The sequence below is a fragment of the Dreissena polymorpha genome, chromosome 12 (assembly GCF_020536995.1).
Source record: "Dreissena polymorpha isolate Duluth1 chromosome 12, UMN_Dpol_1.0, whole genome shotgun sequence".
NCBI lineage: Eukaryota > Metazoa > Mollusca > Bivalvia > Myida > Dreissenidae > Dreissena > Dreissena polymorpha.
In genome coordinates, this window is record NC_068366.1 from 71,514,188 (window position 1) to 71,538,578 (window position 24,391).

The 24,391-nt window shown below is 36.7% G+C and overlaps 1 protein-coding gene and 1 long non-coding RNA gene across 4 annotated transcripts in view; one reads left to right on the forward strand and one right to left on the reverse strand.

The window, feature by feature from the left end:
• LOC127852267 (uncharacterized) overlaps positions 1–20,600 on the forward strand; it is a 49,756-nt gene extending 29,156 nt beyond the window's left edge. For all 3 annotated transcript variants that reach the window (XM_052386158.1, XM_052386159.1, XM_052386157.1), the window contains 12 exons: positions 2,272–2,543; positions 3,501–3,800; positions 6,120–6,188; positions 6,654–6,837; positions 7,315–7,544; positions 8,310–8,570; positions 9,050–9,163; positions 12,474–12,666; positions 13,085–13,308; positions 18,297–18,548; positions 19,089–19,163; positions 19,820–20,600. In XM_052386158.1, coding sequence (XP_052242118.1) covers positions 2,272–2,543; positions 3,501–3,800; positions 6,120–6,188; positions 6,654–6,837; positions 7,315–7,544; positions 8,310–8,570; positions 9,050–9,163; positions 12,474–12,666; positions 13,085–13,308; positions 18,297–18,548; positions 19,089–19,163; positions 19,820–20,223 — 2,578 coding nt within the window. In that variant the 3' untranslated portion in view covers positions 20,224–20,600. The remainder of the gene's footprint in view (positions 1–2,271; positions 2,544–3,500; positions 3,801–6,119; positions 6,189–6,653; positions 6,838–7,314; positions 7,545–8,309; positions 8,571–9,049; positions 9,164–12,473; positions 12,667–13,084; positions 13,309–18,296; positions 18,549–19,088; positions 19,164–19,819) is intronic.
• On the reverse strand, positions 8,867–11,306 carry LOC127852271 (uncharacterized). Its single transcript, XR_008036158.1, has 3 exons — positions 11,195–11,306; positions 9,824–9,910; positions 8,867–9,170 (listed from the first exon to the last, which is right to left on the reverse strand). It is a non-coding gene; the product is annotated as an uncharacterized LOC127852271 (long non-coding RNA).
• Positions 20,601–24,391: the final 3,791 nt, after the last annotated feature.

Consider the following 24,391-nt stretch of genomic DNA (forward strand, 5'->3'; position numbering starts at 1 on the left):
AGACATTTTTCATGCTTAAACTATTAATGATCATATGACACAACCGAAACTCGCAGAATTTCGCACGTTTTATTGTTATCATAATATAGTATACTGCATAATATACTGCTATTATCGAGACTAGGGAATTCCTGATTTGTTTACGAATGCTTCATCCTGAAAACAACTTCTGGTTATTCAGTAAGTGTTTTCTGAAAATATTATTGACAGTCCCGTGAATTATCGGTTTGACATACTGTCGACAGTGTACCTATAGACACAACGTATGTAGGTCACATACATGCGGATAAGGTAGTTAACATGCCTTGTGAATTGATATTTAGCAAAAGCGCAAAACTTCATCTGCAATCTTTTTGAGTGTGTTCGTGTTTAATGCTTTAAACTGTTTAAGCCTTGAAAATGATTTAAGTAATGATAAAGATGTTAAATTAAATACATTTTCATTGTATATCAAAACTAAAATATCTTCTGATAATCAAACGTCATTCTTTATTTAAGATATATGAGCCGTTCTCTGTGAAAAGTGGGTATAATGCATGTGCGTAAAGTGTCGTCCCAAATTAGTATGTGAAGTCCGCAAAGGCTAATCAGGGACGACAATTTCCGCCTAAACTGGATTTTGCTGAGATGATACTTCCTTCAAACAGAAAATATAATAAAAATCGTGTGCAATGCACAGGCTAATCTGGGACGATTCTTTACACACATGCATTAAACCCCTTTTCCCCAGAGCACGGCTCATATGTTTTATACATAACGTACAGCGAGTGTTTTAAGATAGTGTCTGATATCAAAACGGTGCTAAATGCATGTCCGTTCAAGCTAATCTGGGACGACAATTTCCGTCTAGACTGGAATTTCGTTTACAAGAGACTTAATTTAAAAAATCCATACAAAAGGAACCTGTCGTCCTTTATAAGCATCACAGACTGAACAGGCTAATCTGGGACGACACTTTACACACGTGCATTAAGACCCGTTTTCCCAGAGTGAGGCTCAACTAGTCTAACTTTACAAAACAACATGGCCACCACGCGGACTGTTGGATCGTATATTAAATTTTAAATATGCTTTAAATGTATGCAGCGGTAATTATCTGTAATTTTCGCACCAATCTTTAATAAAAAGCAGTTAAAGCAATACATCTTTGAGAGCTGTATATACATGTATAAACAGCCTGAATACACGAATGTTTAGACACTTAACCTCTTATCATTCTTTGAAGAACATTTATCAATTTTGCGCGTTCTATCTTTAATCAATTTAACATTTGACAAAGTGGTCTGACAATAATAACTAGGTTGTATCCGAAGTTTATGAGTTTAAGCATATTTAATTTAACTCGATTGCATAGAAAGCATAAGGTTTATTTGAAGCGCTCTAGTCCGTTTCCTGGGACTAGAACAAGTACTTGGTGTCAATTGGGAAGAAATTCCCATAGTGGGAATCGAATCCGAGACCTCCCGATCGCTAGACGAAAACCATATCTACCACGCCACGGCAAGGACTTATAAACATTCAGTTAGTATTTGTAATACCGTAAGAATTCAATATAACCCCCTCCCCCCCCCTGCCCGTCCTCCCAAATAAAAAACTTAAAATTATATCGCAGAAAAGGAAACACATTTTTTCAAAATATTTATTACAGCATTACTTACGTTTCCGAAGATTTTTAAATTAATTAAAACGTTTTTGATTCATTGATTTAACGGTTAAACACGATAAGGCAGAGGAAAAGATTCTTCCACGACACATGATTGAGCACCGAAAACTCTTTTATGAACATATATAGCGCAATTGGTCGTTGTTTGTTCAGGTCATACTTGAAAGTTCACCAGGCACGGAACATCCGCCTTTAGGCAATACTCCGTTGTACTTTTGAGTATATAATGTATTATCCGTATCCAACGTACTTTGAAGTAGACTAAAGAGTACCCGGGGTACTTTTAAGAAGTACCTGCGCCCACAGTAACAAATCGAGCATAACTAGCCTTCACGTGTGACATTGACCTTAAAGCTAGGGCGCACTGGTGTTGAGTGCGGACGACAAGTAATTCCCCATAGTTAAAACGCAGGGCAAGTAAGTTCAACTTGTCTAAGTTTGTTATAATCTGGACATGATCTGTCGGACTGCCGGACGAACGGACAATATACATTTTATACGATATATGAAAAGTTAATACATAATTGATACTAATAAAATAATAAGTAATGCTACCTTATTGAAACAGTAACAGATATACATGTAGTAGCTGTAGTTCCTATTTTAAGCAATGGTCCACCAGCGTGGATCGCACTCCATCGGAAGGCGTGGCTCACAGGGGAGACCTATTACAGCAGCGACTGCCGGACACTGCAGGACTACCGGATAATCTACTGGAACAGCGCTGACAACTTTCACCTTCCCGACGGACCGGAAGGCGCCTATTGCGCCTACCATCAGGTGAACGCGACCGTTTCCGGTCAATCGAAAATCTTCATACACGACTTCACGCGGGGAAACTGCTCAGAACGACATCGGTTTTATTGCTTGCATGAAAACGGTAGGTTCTATTGCTTATATTATGCTTTTTGTTATGTAAGAATAGAAAAATCAGTAATTTAAAACTGGCATTTTACAGTTACAGACAGTGGAAATTACAATTAAAACTACCGAAAATATACCGAGCACAATATGTAAGCATTATATGTTATCAGAACAGTGAATAGAACATATTTTTGAGAAAACAGGGCTTAATGCATGTGCGAAAAGGGTATTCCCAGACTAGCGTGTGCGTTAACTGGATGATCATTTAGGAGAGACTTCGTTTACATGAAAACTTCCATAAAAGCTTAAAGTTCCGCAACAGACAAGCCTGTGTGGACTGCAGAGGCTAATCTGGGATGACACTTAACGCACTTTTCATTACGCCCATTTTTCATAGAACGAGTCTCATATTACAAGTGGTAGGGTAGGGTGCATGCTTTGCGACCGGGGGTTACTTGTTCCAAACAGTGACCTGTAAACAAATTCGCAAATTTCATTGTTGGTGCGTTTTTTTTCTTCTTAGTAACACATTAAAGGTTGTTCGCTCCACTACACCGTTTTGTTAGTAATGGTGTTAACGTGAAATCGGTTGAAAGTGTCCACTCTGTGGCCCCATTTGCAAGATAAATTGATGTAAATCCTGAGAATCGTAAAAAAAAATGGAGCTTTATAAACATTGAAAACTAAATATACTACTCAAAATTTGCTGAGGATCACTTTTTATAGTATTTGTAATTTGAAGTTCACCCCTAGCTAGATTCAGCCAGCGTCACGCATCAATGATTTTTTTTTTATCAATACATAAAAATAAAATCAAAAACACACATTCTAAGATCAAAACATCCAAAATAACAATTTAAATTAAATTGATTTGAAGATAATGTGAAAACAAAAAGCGATCCTTAGCAAATTTTGAGTAGTATACATTTATTATCTAGATACATGCGTTGATATGTTTATTTTTGTTGAAAAGGGCCATGTGTTTTCGAGGAATTCAACGACGTAAAGGGGGTGACGTCCGATGATTTTTCGCCACAAAACGACATATTACTCATAGGGGAAAAATCCAACGACGCATGTGCAGAACGATGCCTTAACGCATCCGACATCTACCCACATCCGGACTTGCTGTTGGTCGAGGAATGCTGGGGTTACACAATGGACGCTGCCGGATGTACCCTACACGTGGTACTCAGACCCGACTTCTTTGACGTCAAATCCAGGAGGGTTTCCGACGTTGGAAGCAGCCTTTATGTGAAACGATGCTTTTCAAGTGAGTATTAGCCAGGTAACGATTTAAAAAAAAACAACAGAATAGCTACACGCAGATAAACGCAATTTAAACATACACATTACATGTTCGGCTTTAAGATAAGTTTCAAATTACAATTTCGATGTGTGAAATAATTGATTTTTAAAAGACAATCATTGTTTAATGATTGTTCAATGAGACAGTTCAGTCGCGTTCTGAGAAAACTGGGCATAATGCATATGGGTAAAGTGTCGTCCCAGATTAGCCTATGCAGTTCGCACAGGCTAATCAGGGACGACACTTTCCGCCTTAATTGGATTTTTGCTTAGAAGAGACATCATTTAAATGAAAAATGTCATACAAGCGGAAAGTGTCGTCCCTGATTAGCCTGTGCGGATTGCACAGGCTAATCTGGGACAACAGTTTACGCACATGCATTAAGGTCAGTTTTCTCAGAACGCGACTCATTTGATTACACTATGTTAAAGCAATGGCTACTGAGACGAGTTGCTGCAATAATTTTACTCGCTGGACCTGTACATGAATATGGGCCTAACTTTGGGCAAATATGGCTTAATGCATGTGCGTTGAGTGTCGTCCCAGATTAGCCTGTGCAGTCCGCACAGGCTGAATAGGGACGAAGCTTTCCGAATAAATTGTATCTTCGCTAAGAAAAGACCTTTAAACGAAAAATTAAAATAAAAGTAGAAATTGTTGTCTCGTATTTAGGTCCGGGACGACACTTAACGCACATGCATTAAGCCCTTTTTTTCCATAGTAACAGACGTGACCACGCACAAAATAGCTTCTTCTTATAATCGATGAGACGTTGGCGTCATAATTATCCGCTACCCTGACTAAACAATTATGTAGAATGAGATAAGGGGCATAGAAGTTTGCATCAAAGCTTCAAAGCAACTTAGGTATTTCAGAACATATATATGAGTCTAACAGAGCAGAACAGAACAGTTTATTTGCGACTTAAGCATATGCAGCTCGTTGTAAAAAAATAATAATAAAGAAATCGTAAATACACATGCGTCAAAATAACAACAATTTTTATGCATTTTAAAAAACAAATATGTTTATGAGAATGTAATACTTTAGAAAAGGATGTTTATTTTTTAACAAAGTTAAGTAAATGTATGAAACCAATAACGCAAAATATGCATGCGTGCATTGAACATAATTATTATAAATCTAAATATTTTATTGCATCGCATGTCAAGCCTAATATTCGTGCGATATTACCTTGCTGATAACACTGACATTAACTACACTGGGGAAAATATTACACGACATCTGCGTAACATTTTATACAAGGATTCATGCATGTGAACTCAGATAAACGCTGATTATGAATGATATAAATAGCAGTATGATTACGGAATTGTACTAGTATCACACAACATCCGTTATTGGTTATACGTGCAGAAGTCTGGGTCGGTTGCAGAGGCTTGGGGGAGGGGGTGGAGCTGGACTTAGATTCTACAATACCTGGGGACAGTTTTATAAGTAGCAGTTACAACAGCAGCAATAGCAGCAACAGCAGTAGTACAAGAAGTAGGAGTGGTAGTAGTTATTTATAGTAGTGGTGGTGGTGATGGTGGAAGTGGTGGCAATACAAGTAGACACAATTTGTTTCGAAGGTCTGTGCGAGAACATATCTGGTATAACATGCACAGCGCATGTACACATGTGCGTAGGCGTTGAGCGAAGAAGAGAAATCGCAAAATAGACGCACAACGCACAAAGATATGAAATCGGGAACGATTAAGAAAACGAAAACAAAAATGAAACTTATTTAGCACGTGTTTAAGCGATGTGTTTTTTTTTAAACATACGTAAACTGGATCCTTTTTTTGAAATTGTAATTTGAACACAATTAAATACCAATATCGCCTTTGGCCTTTACTTAATGATTTGCGTGCTTTATTTTGCATTTGAAATCCTGCCTACGTTTGTTTCTATAACTGTAGCTTTATAAAATTACAAAATATAAAATCACAACATATAAAATCGCCACAGACAGACTAGCGATTTAAAGTTTTACACACACTTAAAAATGGACTTCAAAATATATAATCAATTTGTTTACAAAACTCTAAAATATAAAAGAGTATAATGAATTTCAATTGCAATCAAAATGGTAAATTAAATTAGAAAAAGGGTGTGTCGGGACTGAGGATCGAACCTTGGAACTTTAGAAGTTAAAACAGTCTGTCGGTTATACACGCTTTTTAGATTATCTTTTACTGAAGGTCGAAAACAGGCCATGACTTAGGTCGTATAGGCAGTATTTTGGTTATATTATTAAAACACATGTATTTTGTACTTCAGGCAGTGTAAGTAACGAAACATTCAACTCACAGAGATCGGATGAATCTGAATTCCCTGATACACAGTGCGGTAAGTCATAAATTGACTAAAACATATTTTAGCATCGCACTGGAAAAACGGGCTTTAATGCTGGGTCGAAAAATGTCGTCCCATATGAGCATATGCAGTCCGCACCGGTTTACCAAGGACGCTCTTTCCGACTTAACTGTCATTTCGCTAAAAAGAGACTCCCTTTAACCGAAAAATGCAATAACATCCGAAAAGTTACGTCCCCGATTAGCCTGTGCGAAGTGAACCAGCTATTCTTAAAACATGCATTAAGTCTGATTATCCCACGGTACAGCTCAATTTTTTTTTTTTCATTAATTTTTATCCTTTATTACGGAAATTTTCGTAAACTCACTTGATGTACAGAACGCTGACCCGTATAAAATCATTGAGAAATCACATACCAAAATGAATGCGACCAATACCATTACTAAAACAAGTAGCACATTGATTTGTTTTTATAATAACAACATTTGATGCTTACAGGTGTTCTTGATATTGAAAACTCAACTATGACGTCACCGGAAGTGGATGTGTATCTAGAAGCGCATACGTGGAACGAAGCGTTCCAAATATGTCGCAAAAGTGGGAAACATCTCCTGAATGCAAAACGCGCGCTAGATTATTTTGCTACGCAACAGACGTGGACAAAGTATCTGCCTAAAACCAGGTTCGTATATGGTGGTAACGTCTGTCAAAATGAAAGATGTGTTAAAATAAGATTGCATTGAACATGTTTAATGTAGTTGAAGCTGCATGTGGGATTCTATCTATTAGCCAGCGTTTTTTTTTTTGTGTGTGTAAGATTCCTTTCGTGATGGTCGTATCATATGTACTAGTCACAATTATATGTCTTGAGGTTAATGACATGTGAGGTTCATATTTGGTGTACGTGTTTACTTTTTTATTTTAAAGCAAAACCTGCTGCACAGCATGCTTTTTTGTTTTATTAAATAATTTAGATCTTTATATAACCTACTATTACTAGGACAACTAGTTTTCGTGCAAATAAACATGAAATTTAACACAGCAAATGAAAAAAGCACTCACAAAAATATGTATATGTCTCCCTTTTCTATTACTATATAGAACGCTTTATCACACAGGAAACAAACGAATGTCCTCGTCGCTATACGATTATTTTCAGCACATACCTAATTTGGCTAGGACTGCACGAACCCTGTCCCCAAACAGACCCGGATGTATGGGTGTGGTCCGACTGCTCGGGGGTCAAGGAAGTCACGTGGGACCCCCGGGCCCCTCCCTCTGGAAGTCTGCTGGAAACGGCCCTGTGCGCGGTTCTCAACGTCACCGCCTCCACGTGGCTTACCGCGAGCTGTGATGAGTTTTACCCGTTTGTATGCATGTCGTTAAATGGTAAGACTTTTTTGCTTTTGCAAATTAACGCGTGTTATTATGAGAAACAGTGGCATCTTTTATAAAGGGACATACAAAATGCTACAATTAAACCGAGCAGTTTTCTATATATTCCTTCGTGCAACGTTAAGCCAGTAAAGCATGGCAGATCATATTAATAAACAGTTTATGGAGTGTTACTTAAATCGTTTACATAGATTATAAAAATATCTTCGTGATTCGTTAAAAAATATACCATTAGAGCTTGAATATAAGAAAAGGCATTTGTCTAAGTACGCTGTGAAAGTGATTTCTTTTCTGTATCCACACGTTATCACTGTATACAGTTTTTTTCACCTTGTCAAATTTGCTACAAGCTAAGGGTCGCAGATTGACCTAAAACTTTTCCAATTTCGAAGAAACTTTTAACGATAATCTTTATTGATAAGAAGGGTTAATGAATGGCATTAGTTAGACCTTCAGGAGGCAGTACTTCGGTTGAAGCGGAAAGGCTTTTGAATATTACCCATTTATGCCTAGCTTCTAGAAAAAAGGCCTTAGAAAACAGCGTAGACCCAGATGAGACGCCGCATGATGCGGCGTCTCATCTGGGTCTGCGCTGTTTGCTGAAAGGATTTTCTATAAGAAATATTATAAATATAGAAATAAATATACTAGGCATCCACAATTTTGGAAATAAATTGATCCAATTTAGAAGAATGGTAGAGTCCACTAGGCATTAATGGGTTAAATCAAGTTTTAACCACATGCCATTGCTTTTTTTAGAAACAACCGTAAAATCGTACGATTTGGGTACGAGCGGTAATATCGGGTTAGATTCCACAATCGGTCCTATGAAAGTCTCGAATACCACCTGCCGAGAGTTATGCGACACGTGGCGCTATGAGGATCAAGAATGCTGGGGCTACACATGGAGTCTGGATACTTCCGACTGTCACGTGCATTTCACACATGACGTCACATTCCAAAACGTCAACTTGACGTCACGCACGGTCTCTATTTTGTTCAGAAAACATTTATGGAAAGGTACTTTGGAAACGTTTCATTCTTAACTTATATTCGAAAGTAGGATTTTAGTTTTCGTGTCTCACTAATTACCTTTGCAAATATTGTGTAGTTTTGTGAGCCTTTTCACAATATTGCGTGTTTTTTTAATATGTGGAATCACGTTTATGGCGATGGAGTGCGGCATTTCCAGTACCCACTTTAAATGGTCATTTAATATAAAAGAACTTCCAGTTCCATTCATTTTTGCCAATATATATATATATATATATATATATATATTGTTTTTTAATATCTTACATTTGTCATAAGCCATTTCACAAGATTTTCAAAATATGAACAACGCATGCATTCGAGACAGAACAATATACCATTGAAAATTTAAGAAAATCATTGTTTATACCATATGCGCTGGAATTGCAGTCCTTACCTTTAAAATGTGTTACGATTGATGAAAATAATATATATTATTGTGTAATTTCAATGTTGCATGTACACAGAAACCGTCAAAGCGGCTGGTAAAGTAGTATCAGAAAGCAGCATATTTCCTACGTCATGCTGTGACGTCACTAACATCAAATCCACGTGTCCTTCAAACACCATACCGCGTTACGGTAGGTCCTACAATTAATTAAAGAGACTTAAAAACATGATTTCATATTAAATGCAGTAAGTAATACAAGTATTCATGCATTGGCGTGCAAACTATAATGTTTGTAATAGTATACAATGATTGAAATGACAAAAAAACACTCTGCCTTTCGCGGGATTAAAACCCAGGCACGCTTGGAACAAAATCTTGTTACAAACTCTAGCATGTCTCCCCTGTACAACTCCCCTGTATTTACAACATCTTTATTAGTTTTACGATTTCGATTTATTTTAATAAATACACGAACGCTTATTTTTTTATCCCATTTATGCCTAGTGGACTCGGCCATCCTTCTAAATTGGATCAATTTATTTCCAAAATTAGGGATGTCTAGTATATTTATTTATATATTTAGAATATTTCTTACAGAAATTCCTTAAAGCAAACAGCGCAGACCCTGATGAGACGCCGCATTGTTTTCATCTGGGTCTACGCTGTTTTACATGGCCTTTTTTCTAGACGAAAGGCATAAATAGGTTAAGTAGTCGACAAACCACGTTGTAGCGATAATGAAAGTGCCATAACATTCATTCCAAAAAGTAGGTATCGATTGAAATATAAATATCCCGATTGAAATATAAATAACCTTGGAAAAAAGTGTCGAAATTCAATATTAACCTACCTGGTTCATTCCGTTAGATTTGTCATCTTACTCTCTAATTGGTAATCTTATTGGTAATCAGCTTTGCCCATCTTCGATTAACATCATCTACAAGATTTATTGATTATTAATTGGATATATCGCAAAATCTTGCTTTTGAAACTCGAAAACCGATTTCTAATGATATTTATCGAATGATGGTGTCAAGTTCGAAGTATAAACGTTTAACACGGAGCGTACTGTCTTGAATCTGAATGTGCGTATTCTGCCACTCGAATCGAACACTCTTAAAACAGAGTAGCTTGATTAATGAGAACCTTAGCCATCCTCATGTCTAGTAGAGTTATTGGAGCCTCGATCTGGGACAATGGGGCGTAATACACGTGCGTACGATTTCGTCTCAGATAAGCCGTTGCAGTACACACTTATAAAGCACGACACTTTCCGCTGTTATTGCAGTTTTTGTTTTAAGGAAGACTTTTTTAGCGAAAAGTTATTCAAGGTGGAAAGACTGCACAGGCAAATCTGGGACGGCAATTTACAAATATGCTTTAAGCCCCGTTTTCTACTCGTGTATTAGTTGGTTAAAATGTTTTTGCTTTTAATGCAATTCCTTAGACCAAATAAACCTTTAAACAAACCAGGAATGGTATCCAATTGAATAGTAAAAAAAAACTATTAACAATAAATGTGCAAAATCGTGCTATTACCGGGTGTTACTTTAAAAACAAGTCTTAATTATTAAATGTCAAACCCAAAAATTTCTTAATTAGAGCATAGTATCACAAAATGGCGACTTTTACTCTTGTTTTTGCGACTTAGTTTTTCGTAATAACGTCTTTGTGTCTAAAAATTACGACTTCTTATCTTGTAGCAACGAAGCAAACCGTCGTTATTAATCTATATTAAGTCTTAGTTAAACATTTTAAGTCGAAATAAAGTCATATTAACAGATATAAAGTTGTAATTACGACATCAGCAGTCCTTATTAATTTCAGATTTTTTGTTGAATATTTTTGTTTAATTTACATCCGGAAACATGACGCTTTCATAAAAGAACAGCACGTATATATTGTCGTTCGAAAGAATACACCCGGATGTTTATCAATGACGTTTGCAATAACACAAACGCATAAGTTTTGAAGGTTTATCCATCAAACACTCAGTATTTAGCACACGATCACTCGGGCGTTTAAAGTAAATGCCATATTACCGAATGCGTGTTTAAAGTAAATAATAAATTACCAAATGAAGAATGTGCACTTGAAAGAGGAGGTCGCATTCCCACGGTTATTATTCTTAACTTTAATATACTCAACAGCAAAAATGTAACAGATACCGGCTTAGTGATATTTAAATAAGTTGTAAGAACTTTATTCATTTAAAACATACCTTGCTAAACCACGGAGCGTATCTAGAGTCCGTGGCTTGACATAACTCCTAAATAATCACTGTGGCGGCTTCGTAACTATGTCAATGCACACGGCAAGTTGTTTCAACTTCGTTGCTGCATAATGCCAATGGTTTTCTCTAACCATAAAATGCGTTGGTGTGTCTAGGCATCACACAATCAGAGATGCTTTTTAAAATGAAAGAACACTTTTTTGACAAAACTAATAGATTCATGTGAAAAACAGCATTGACATTGGTGAGCTAGTTGTTTCATGTATGCCATGATTTGGAATATAAAACATGTTTTTAAAACGGTTTCAATCCGAGAACTAGAGTGATTTTAAAGGCTCGCTTCGTAAACCTTTGGTGTCGTAACCGATATCTGGGAGATTATTAGGTCATCTTTACCGGAGAGGTGGTCTTTTCTTAGAGTAGTCCGGCCTAACCAAAATAACCTTAAGCACAATTACATTTACATATTAAGCACAATTCATGTCTACCATTGGAAATGACATCTATGCTTAAACATTTGATGAGTATCCGGGAAACGATAACAATGATGTTCGCATGAGTATTGCGATTCAATGTGATATTCTCTTTATGAAACTTGAGTGTTTTTGCAGTTAAAACCAATATTATAGTTACTGTGATGAACATTTATTTCACTGGTGTCTAATGTTAGCCTCGTTCTGGGAAAGCAGGGCTTCCTGTTCATGCTCAAAGTGTCGTCCCAGATTAGCCTGGGCATTCCGCAAAGTGTCGTCCCAGATTAGCCTGGGCATTCCGCAAAGTGTCGTCCCAGATTAGCCTGGGCATTCCGCAAAGTGTCGTCCCAGATTAGCCTGGGCATTCCGCAAAGTGTCGTCCCAGATTAGCCTGGGCATTCCGCAAAGTGTCGTCCCAGATTAGCCTGGGCATTCCGCAAAGTGTCGTCCCAGATTAGCCTGGGCATTGCGCAAAGTGTCGTCCCAGATTAACCTGGGCATTGCGCAAAGTGTCGTCCCAGATTAGCCTGGGCATTGCGCAAAGTGTCGTCCCAGATTAGCCTGGGCTTTGCGCAAAGTGTCGTCACAGATTAGCCTGGGCATTCCGCAAAGGCTAATCAGGGTCAACACTTTCCGCTTTTATGGTATTATTCGTTTACAGAAAATCTCTTAATATCCAAAATGCACTTTGTGCGTAGAGGTTCGTGCCTTATATGTCTGTGCTGACATCACAGGCTAATAGGGCTCATATATTTTACATCTTTGAATGGAATACACGTACGTGTTCTCCACAGAGACGAACATTCCCACCACGACCAAGCAACGCCTGGTCCTCTACCTCCAACCGACCACGTGGCATTCCGCCCTCCGCACGTGCCAGGAACGTGTCGGCGCCACGTTACTGCGTCTGGACAACGTGTCGAAGAGACACGCCCTGATACGCTTTATAGATTCGTGGTTAGAGCTCGGTTTGTTGGGATTCACGTGGTAAATTCATGCTGTTGTAAAGATATTTAATTGTTTTTTATATATTGCTAACATGAGTTCCCTACAAATAGAGACATGCATGTATATTAAATAGCATTTTATAATGTAAACAATTATGTTTCATTAGTTTAAAATTTACTTGTGAATGTCTCGTCAACTATTTAATGAAACTAATTCAGACAGACATAAAGCACTTTAGAGAATTACGAGTTAACGCTTGTGCATTAAGTAAACTACCGGATCGTATTTAACGAATTGCGGTCAATGCTGTATGATTTACAATCATTGGGAAATTGTGAAAGCCCATAAAGCAACGACCTTCAGAGACAATTAACACGTGTGACAATTACAACATTATTTACTAATTTTTACATTTGTTTTTCATGTAAAAATACGTTTTAACATTTATGTCATAAAGGAAATCGGAGATGTGGCTAGGCTTAAGCGAAACTCGGCCCAATGACCCTTGCTCGTTTCGATGGTCAGCGGACTGCACGAGACCCACGTGGACAGACTTTGCTGACCCGAACTACGCGCCCGCGTCCCCTGGGGGTCAATACTGCGTTGCCTTAGATACGAACGCATCCTTCGTAAAGAGAACGTGCTCCGAAACCAAGGCATTTGTCTGCGAATACAACGAAGGTAATATGATTAACTATTAGCACCTGCCTTGATGTCGAATTTTGTTAATCCGTGATAACCTGCAAAGGCAAAACGTATTACAATGGGCGTTGTTTTGTTATGGTTATACTTGCTTAAAGTAAAACAATCAACACACAATCATGTTCATTCTTACATTAATTCATCCTCGATTAATCTTAACTTGTGTGAAATAAAATGACAACAAATCTTGACATTTGTATACAAGATAATGACGATATGCCTTTTTAGAAACAAAGCACAAAGACATAGGAGTTATCTAGACAGTTACTTTCATCGAGGCTTCATTTCTCTTTGAAGGCATATTGATAGTTGTAACATTTGGGATTCTCAGAAAATCCATTCACATACAGAGACATACAGGCGTTTGTGATTGTAACCCATTTATGCCTAGTGGACTCTCCCATCCTTCTAAATTGGGTAAATTTATTTCCAAAATTGGGGATGTCTAGTATATTTATTTCTATATTTAGATAAATTATTAGATGGTTAGAAATATAAGTGGAATCCAACAATTGCAGCTTGGAAATATGTCCATTTCCTTTAGGATTTTCTATAAGTTATTTATGGCAGTGTGTGTGTGTGTGTGTGTGTGTGTGTGTGTGTGTGTGTGTGTGTGTGTGTGTGTGTGTGTGTGTGTGTGTGTGTGTGTGTGTGTGTGTGTGTGTGTGTGTGTGTGTGTGTGTGTGTGTGTGTGTGTGTGTGTGTGTGTGTGTGTGTGTGTGTGTGTGTGTGTGTGTGTGTGTGTGTGTGTGTGTGTGTGTGTGTGTGTGTGTGTGTGTGTGTGTGTGTGTGTGTGTGTGTGCAGTCCTCACACGCGTAATGCTGCATTATGTGAGGACCCGGTGAGTGTCCAATTACTCCTTCCTACTTAACGTTATAGAATCACAAACGTTCGCCGTGGCGTACTGGATAAGGTGTCCGCCTAGCGATCGGAAGGTAACGGGCTCGATCCCCACTCGGTGAGCGTTCTCTAGATCTTCACCTTTAGACACCAAGCACGTGTTTAGGCCCAGGAAACGGACTCGAGAGTGTTTCTATAAGCCTCAGGCTTTCGATGCAATTGAGCTTAAATAAATAGGTTTAAACTTATCACAAACGTTGGGACTAATTCAGAATAATAGCTGTAATTTCAAGCCGTTAAGTTCTTACTGAAAGATTTTTAGTGGTGTAATCCGGAGTACCCGAAGGGAACCCAATCTATTTGTATGGGTACCAACAACCAAACTCGCATGCTCTGGAAAAGGTGAAGTTCCCTATGACCTTTAGAAAAACAAATTATTATCATACCACCGCATTGATATCTGCCTGATATAGCGTTGCCTGATATATTTTTTTTATATCATGGTCAACAGGAAGTTCCTGTATAAGTCAATGTTTGGAGTTACGTGGAATTTTCAATAAAGTCAACAATTTCTATCAACATGAATCAGGTTCAACAAAACCAACAATTTGATACCAAGAACGTTCATATTGTATTCTAGTTTAAAGTCATAAACCACAAAAACGTTTAATTAAAAAAAATCACAACAGCCCGCACTGCATAAGTTAAATGACGTCATCAATGGGGCAATAAATCTTAAATATCGATATTGTCTTTGCACTCGCAAATTTTGCACAGAAAGTCAAGACAAATGATAACTGTATGCTTATCCTCAACTATTTATTAAACGATTTAACACGCTTATGTCATTATTGACACCATCATCAAAGTGTCAATTTCAATACACATCTCCAAAATGGCGTCTCCAAACTATTCGGTGAAGTGTGTTCTTAGATTAAATTTGTCGCTGCAGTCCATTCCTGATCTCCAATTCAAGACGTTTATAATTTAAGCGGTTGTACTCTTCCCATTCGTAGTGCAAACAACTTTTTTTCTCGATACGATGTTTAAAATAAGCGATTATTCGTGTTGTCTTTTCGAACGCCGTTTTTACATGTATGTCAACGTGTAAAAGCCGGACCAGCAAAATCAGCGGGGATTCGTTCATATTAAATATAAAGAAATGGATTGTTTCGCAGATTTTTAGGGAAATGTGGTATGATAAACAGAAAAACAGGTTACTGTCCCATCGTTGTGTTATATATCAGGCTCGGCACGAAAAAAATAACGGATCGGCAAGCCTCGCCGTTATATTATTCTAATTATTCTCTATAGACGAGTTAACGCGTGACGTCACACGCACCTGCAAAGTTTAGTCTCCGCCCACTGGTTGGCAAAAGAGGTGGAATTTATATAAGCGCATATAGAGAAGGTTGACGAAATCTTCGTTTTTAATGATAATCATGCACAATATCAAATATAATTTTACTAATTATGTCTGAATAAAACATTAGCATGCAAGGAAATGCATCTTTGGAACGATTACATTGTTGTTATTATTATTTGTTTTTACTGACAACGAACTCGGGAGTGGAACACAATCTAAGAGTTCGGTATGTGGTTAAACAAAAATCTCTCTATTCTTGGCACTTCCTCGCGACCATTTTTAGTTAAAAAATGCTCAGAAATTGAAATTCTTTCAGAATAAATTAAATTTAATGAACGAAAACAAATAAGGATAAAAACAAACGACGAATAGGTCAATTGTATGTACGCGACTTATAGGGTAACTGATTTGAACCTTATATGTCTGGAAAAACTTACCTTCTTACACATTCAATAAATTATATTGTTTAATGTAATTGTTTTATTTAATTGTTCACACTAATTTAGGCACTCTTTGTAGCAGCATTTATATCCCGGTGTTTAATTGCACCTTTGTTATCACTAACCGATTATCTCGTTATGATCGGATACTGTCCAGACAATTACAAAGAAAACATGGTGTCATAAACCCAGGGACCTATACTTGGGCCCCTGCATAAACCACATGTTGCAGACGAGTGTCTGGTCAGTAAACATAAGTCACGATACCTCAATGTCATCTCTTGGCATATTGAGCAATCATTTAAGCCACATTTTAAAGCTTAAAATACTGATAAGTTAATGTTAAAATGAAATATTTTAAAATTTTAACAAAAATGAAGTAATTTGTCGGAAATGTATTAACGGGAACGAGTGTATAAATTTATTAGCCAGTTAAACTTAATAATACATTGTTTAATAACTATACATTTTAAATATTGGGCAATTTTACTGCTATGCAATTAAGGTATTAAACGGGTACCGGCAAAAGTTAACTCCGCTATTACGTGTAAAGATTGTACATTACTGCAGATTCCGAAACACGATCATGAACATAAGCATTCACAAAAGGGGCCGTTAGATAAATTAAATATATGCATTTATCATAAAATGCTATATTTTCATCACTCCTTATTACTAATAGAGATTTCAATAGACATGCAAAAACAGTTCAATTTGCGTAATTAATATGCAGGGTTTTTCCGTTTGCATGCTAAATTGAATTTATATTCATTCAATGTAAACAAAACGTAAATTCATTCAATGTAAAAGAAAATTACCACAATATTTAAAAACAGTACTGTATGCCGCTTTTTAGGGCTTTGTTTTTATAATTGATTAAATGCACCTCTGACTCTATCGATCGCTGATGAAATAAAATACTATCCACACCACTATTAATTATAATACAATTAATATATGTTTTATTAGTGTTGAAATATAATTTATTCAAGTCTTATTATCAGAAAGAATACGGATAATGTATTATTTTGTTTTGCGGAATTGTCAGTATTAAATCTTCCGATCACGTTTACTATATGCTAATAACTACTTCGTATTTTTATGAAGAGGAAATTTTATTTGTGAATATACATTTATTTGGTACTAAATATGCTATACTTGCACTTTTTTAAAAAGGGTTTTAATGTTTATTTCGTTTTTATTATCAATTTATTGACTAAACAAAAGCCCTTTATACATGTTTTACGTTACTGTAACCAGTGTTTTTGCCAACCAGTCAGTGCGCATGCGCGGAAAATCCCGAATGTAAACAATAACAATTAACTCGTCTATATATACCTATTTATAATGTTATTAAAGCGCTTACGGCACTGAAGTTCGTTTTTCAGTACAAACGACCACATCGCAATATTCTTCACGAACAATACACAGTGATTTATTATCCAACTTGTTTTTCTTTACACCAAAAGAGCCCGAATCACGTAATTCTTTACGTTCATCCACAGCGTAGTCAGATTGACTTCGACTTCTGCATTTGATTCTTCTGCAATTTTATGGATATAAATTGACATAAAATGCAAATTTGTTTGTATCGGGCCCATTTAAGAGAGGCTATATTCATACTTCCCTCTGTTGATTCGCAAGGGTTCTCGAAATTGTAAGCTTAAACTCTATCGAAAGAAAACGTTTCACCGACCTACATGTATGTACCTTTGAACGATTTTATTTAAACAAAAATCAGATGATTTGCGGTCTGAGAAAACTGGGCATAATGCATGTGCGTAAAGTGTCGTCCCAGATTAGCCTGTGCAGTCCACACAGGCTAATCAGGGACGACACTTTTCGCTTGTATGACATTTTTCGTTTAAATAAAGTCTCTTTTTAGCAAAAATCCAATTTAGGCGGAAAGTAACGTCCCTGATTAGCCTGTGCGGACATGCATTATGCCCAGTTTTCTCAGAACACGACTCATAGTAACCTCACTTCACCGTTGTAAAGACAATCAACTTTATTTTTCATTTGCAAAAGCGTGCATGAAACTGTAAATTTAGACTCGTTTTGAAAAAAACTTGGCTAAATGCAAGTGCGCAAAGTGTTATGAAAGATAAGCCTGTGTAGTCTAGACAGGCTAATCAGGTACGACACGTTTCGCCTACACCGGATTGCCGTAGAAGGGGACTTCCTGTAAACGAAAAGAATCATAAAAGTTGAATGTTGGGTCTCTTTTCCAAAAAGAGTAAAAATGTCTCATATTCTTGCAACATACAACAATTCATCACACCTTAAAATCCGGACTGTTGCTTTGTTGTTAACGATCCAGGTCCATGTGGCATGACACCTGTGACGGGCGTGTCGTGCTCCGAGGGCACAGAAGGAGGCAAGCTCGAGATCACGAACGCCTCGTGCGATGAAAGCTGTAAGGCGGCGACTTTCCGTGGCATGGAGTGCTGGGTGTACGTGCAAAAGGACGCGGAGACGTGCGTTCTGTATTTCTACACCGATCCCGGAGCTTGTTCCGATACTATCGCCTTCCCGCCGAACAATACCGCGGTGTATAAAACGTGCTATACAGGTCAGCATTTTGGCGTTAGGCGATATAGATAAATTAGTTTGTTTTGAATAATTTTGTGACGATGATTTCAAGCTGTCAAAATATTGTTTATCTTTCGATCTTTTCAGCACTTATACATTTCACAATGTGATTTCTATTTAAAGAATGGTATTGAACTTCCTGTTCATTTAATTAAACCAGGTTTACCAGACAGACAACTCTGTTCAAATATTTAATATTTATTATTAGAGGAGTTAGTCCCCATATTTTTCATTCAAAATAATGCATTACTATTTCGTATTGTTTGATTAATATTTCATTTCAATACGATCGTCATCAAGTTATTATTCAAATCGTTGCGACTGACTTTGTAAAAAATGTATTGTAATCGTAAGCCACGTCATAGCTTTATTTTTGTTCATTGGCTATTCATAATTTAATCAACACTTACTGCTCATGATTGATTCACAACGAAACATTTCATTTGCAATTAAGGGGAGCTTACTCAATTCATTTTTTTTTCTCAGTTTTGCTTCTAAATAAAAATGCTTCAACTTTCAGCATCACATGATGTACTTTCTTCGCCAGCAGTAACAGTGGGCGCTGAAAACTGTGTGCACAACTTCAAATACCCAAGTAAATGAACATATGTTATGATTACATTTAGAAAAGCAATTATTGTGTTATAAAATACTGTTATTATTTATTATACTATTTTCATGGTTTATACAATTTTATGTATTTTTATGTAGTAGTAGTAGTAGCAGTAGTAGAAGTAGTAGTAGTAGTAGTAGTAGCAGTAGTAGTAGTAGTAGCAGAAGCAGCAGAAGCAGTATTAGTAGCAGTAGCATTAGTTGTAGTGTTAGTATTAGTAGTAGTAGTAGTAGTAGTAGTAGTAGTAGTAGTAGTAGTAGTAGTAGTAGTAGTAGTAGTAGTAGTAGAGTAGTAGTAGTAGTAGTAGTAGTAGTAGTAGTAGTAGTAGTAGTAGTAGTAGTAGTAGTAGAAGAAGTAGAAGTAGTAGTAGTAGTAGCAGCAGTAGTAGTAGAAGTAGTAGTAGTTGTAGTAGTAGTAGTAGAAGTAGTAGTAGTAGTAGTAGTAGTAGTAGCAGCAGCAGCAGCAGCAGCAGCAGCAGCAGCAACAGTAGTAGTAGTAGTAGTAGTCGTAGTAGTCACAGTGAAATGTAGTTGTGCATCGCATTTGTTTTCATCCCATTTGTTCACATTACTGAGTTAGGCTTTAATATAAATGACAACGCAAAGCGCGGCTATAAGTCCGGCTTTTTTTCTTTCTAGTACCAATTCCTCCATCAAACTGCCCGATCAGCTCAACAACATCCGCCACCACCGCCACGCCAAGATTGTTCTCTCCGATATACATATGGCCGTGCCTTTGTTACGTACCGACTTCTCCTAACGTGACGCTAACGTCAACGGAATGGCATGAATGGATAACGACGTCACTGACGCTATCGAGGAACGATACTGCACGCTACCGGCGTACAAAACTTTCTCTGCACGACGGTCGCACTTCTTCCAAGACCATGGGGTTCATTGCGGGTAGTCTGTTAGTGGCGATTGGCCTCTACTTACTTTTGACGGATGCCCCGAAGATAGTTCACGATATACGCGGCAATTATGACAATGCCAGACACCGCAAGATCGGCAAGAAGATTAGTTTCGACAGGAAGCGGGAGTGACACTTCATATCGCCTTGAAAATAAGATGTTTTAAATGCTGGTCTTAATTGTGTACCTACAGATGTGGTGAATTCAGTAAACACAAAGTAAATTGCAACTCCATGTATAGATCTTTAAATAGGTTGAAGGCAAACGCGCGCTCCTAATTGTGAGGCGTATTATTGCATTTGATAAAAAATAATGATAATATTTACTCATCTCGTAAAAAAACATTTAGAAAATAAAAATGCTGTATTATCTTTTTTTAATGTGTTTCTAAGCGTTTTAACTAAGTGATTATCCCAGCCGCATTCGGAAGATTTGAATTGATTTCATTTATCTTAATACCAGCTTCAAATGATTTTCTTTTTGGTTTTCATAAAAACGTGTTAATATTGTGTTATTTGTTTTAATGTGTTATAATTTTTATGTTCATCGTACCGCGTTCAATACACATAATATGTACATTTACAAAAAAGGTCATGTACGTTTTGTTTTACACCGATAATAATGAAACGTGTATTACTCGTATACAATAGCGTTTACGCTCAAAATAAAAACAAAGTTTAATATTGATAATGGTAACCGTTTTCTTTTTTTAGCTCACCTGATTGCGCATGTGAGCTTTTAGGATCGGTCTTTGTCCGTCGTCCGTCCACATTTGGTTTGTAAGTGCAGTGTTTTCATATCAATGAGTTCTCAACCCCTATCGTAAATGAGCAACGTAAGAATAAGTTCAGAATTATCTCCCCTTGAAGTTGAGAAAAATATGAAATTACGATTACAAGATGAGGCAGATTTTTTTAAACCCACACAGTTCTGTTCCATTGGTGAAAACTGCACACGGATGCCAGTAAAAAAAAGGAAACAAATGTAAATAAAATAAACTATGAAATATTTGGGTTACAACACAAAATCATAGATAATGGTTAGTTGGGGGTTATAACACAACATCATAAGTAATGGTTATTTGGGGGTTATAACACAACATCATAGATAATGGTTCTTTGGGGGTTATAACACACAATCATAGATCATGGTTATACCAGTACCTTTTTCTATTTTGTTTAAAATAATCGGCCAATATATTAATATTTACAGTAGAAAAAAATCGTTCCATGTAACTTCATTGAGTGCCTTTTACACTGAAATTCCTGACGCCCTTTGATGCTTTGCATCAATACTTATCTTGTAATGTTTTATGTATTAGTTTATTTTGTTGATCAAGACGTATATTATGTACTAAATAAATAATAAACACAAAGGTTCCATATGTATGCACACAATACTGAACACTATAAAAATGCTCAATGCGAAACTTGTTCAGTGTACATCAAATAGCGCCATTCGTATGATTGATTGAGGTCGAAGTTTTGTACACTTATAACTGGTTTGTTCAATTTTTGTAGACATTAATTCGAATCCCATTTGATAAACACCTATTGGCACATAATATTGTGTTCATAAAGATGTCATCGTCTTATTAGTGCTACTAGATAAATAAATGAATACCGGTAACACATAAGAATCAGTATTATGCAGATACGTATCTTCATTTCTAGGGAAATTTCGTCGAAAAACGTCCCTCAAAATGTTTTCGCATCCGATCAATTAGTATATTGTGTTTGACGCAAGTTTCCAGCAATTTTAAATATCTTTAAAAGAAGTCTTCGTGTTTTATGATTCAAAGAACGAAAATAGAATTTCTCCAATAGTTTCTACATAACTTATAAATGACAATGCATGCAAAACATTTCTAAAACAAAACAAAACATGTAAAAAACGACACGCACTAAAACGGTTTGATAGCGAGTGCTACACACAAGAAATGAAATCAATCACGCTCGTAAAAAAAAGTCGTTGAAGTTGATATTTTCATTAATATATTTTCGTTAATAAAACAATATTGATAAAATAATGTTTCAATTTAATGTTATATTCACTTGTCTAAAATAGCCCAACGGCTTTCGAACAGCAACTGCATTCTATTTTAAAAACTCGTATCAACCTACAGTGGTAACTACTTTCACAAACGAGAGCGCCGATGGCGTTAAAAGCATAGGCGCAAGATACAGGGAAGAATGGCGTCACGTGGTATAATGTAGTTCGATATCGCCATCCGCGAATTTCTCAAATCAATAATTTCAAACAATTACCGACTATTTAAATAGATAATCTTTCCATTTACATCAGTGTTTGAAACGCTTATGAAAAATAATTACCCAAGCCTTTCAAAATTTAAGCACGGACAGATCTGTATCTTTTCACAAATGAAAATAGACGCTACCCTATTCGTCTGCGTCAAGAATTTGTCGTAAAACTTGTGGTAAGCGTTAGATGCAGACGTGCACAACAGATTGAGTTCTGAATACAGATTTCTGAATGCAGATTTTTATAGAAACTCCTCAAAGCAGTTACTTCCCTTGCTTCGCCCGGTCAGTAACTTCTAGTATAAGGGAGGCCACTGCGTAGGAGATTGAGATTTATAGTGCAGATAGAATTGTTTTACGAACGAAATTTGTTTTAGGTTATAAGAAGATTTTTTGACATAAAACGGTCTTAGAAAAAATCACTAAAAACGGTGTCAGCAATATTCTTGGAAGAAAACGTTAGAAAAACGTTTCCAATTTTTTTTTGTAAGAATGACCATATACTAAATTAAATAGATATTTCGTCTGATTTTTGATCAGGTAAGGCTTCATAGTGGGTAACCGAGCGATGTGGATTTTTGAAATGTGGTATATACCACAAGCATAGGTGCGTAAACGCACCTATGCTAAAAATCGTACATACCTGCGGTTGAAAACCGGTTCACTCTAGGGACGCCGAATCACTGTTTAAAATAACTTTTAAACAATCATGTTGTGCACAAGCTTATATATAAAAATCAATCCGACAAGTTCATGTGTTCGGGAAAGAACCGTTTGGACATTATCTTGCACAACGGTTAAATTACATACGGTAAATATTTGATTCAATAGCGGAGACGTCCATAGACGAGTCGGATTTCGGTGGCTGAAAACGTGTTCAGGCCTAAGGCCAACAAAGTGAATGACAAGTGTAGTAAACCTTTAAATTCAAAAAGTCTGAGCTATTATTTCCACGACACTTAACGTAATAGTTGTATTTATTTTAAAGCAAACGAACAAGCATTCCAGGTTTAAAAACAATCATAATTGTTTCGAGCATTGGGCAATGATTTTTTGCACGAGTTAGGGTACATGACTTAAGTATTTTGAAAATTCAATCTCACAATATATTGTAGTGGCTTGGTATTGTGATTAAATTATATAAAGTTTAGTACCTGTAGTAGAGTAAGTCAATGTATATAAAGCACTAAAACTACCTTGATTTATTAGCTAGCGTTTATAGCGCAGCGGTAGTGTCTGCCTTGGAACCAGGAGCGGTTGCGGGTTCAATCCTCATTGTAGTTCGAGCTAGGTAAAATTGGCACCGATCATAAATACCCCAATTATGGTTGTTTGTACCATATGTTTACGACGTCCCACTGATTTGCATCCGTTGATGTATTTCTAAAATGGAGTGGGTTATTGTGGTCGGGAATTTTTCGAGCTTGGTTTTCATAGATCAAGTGGTCTTATAGCATGTATACATATTTATCCCATCTTCACCGCGACATTGACGGTATAACACCCCATGGAATAAACCAACCTTTATCCTACCTTGTTGAATAAGCCTTTCGCGTGCACGGACTACTTTTTATTATTCTACCACTGAATGATTGTTCATAAGAAATCTCTAGAGTCGAGAAAACATTAGCTTTAAAATTATACGACCTTCAACCTTTAGATCTAGTCAAGGGACATATTGTTTCGCCATCCGTATAATGAATCAGCTGATTGACGGCGTCATAAAATGACATACTTATTGCGTCATTTTCCAATAATATGTGATGACATACTAAAACAATATCCCGGAAAGAGAAAAATAATGCATTTGAATATCAACCGTACTTTCGTTTCGTACCGAAAGTAGGATTTCTATACGTCTACGTCCATTTCGACAAACGCGATTATTTTTAAGTTTTAAAGCGAAAAAAGACGGATTTCTACCTTGTTACCACCAGATGTATTCTAATTGGCATAGATCAAATTAAATCTATAGCCTAGTTAGCAAGTACTTTATTATTTTCAAACGGTACCGCTTTTAAAACCGATAGTAGGATTTC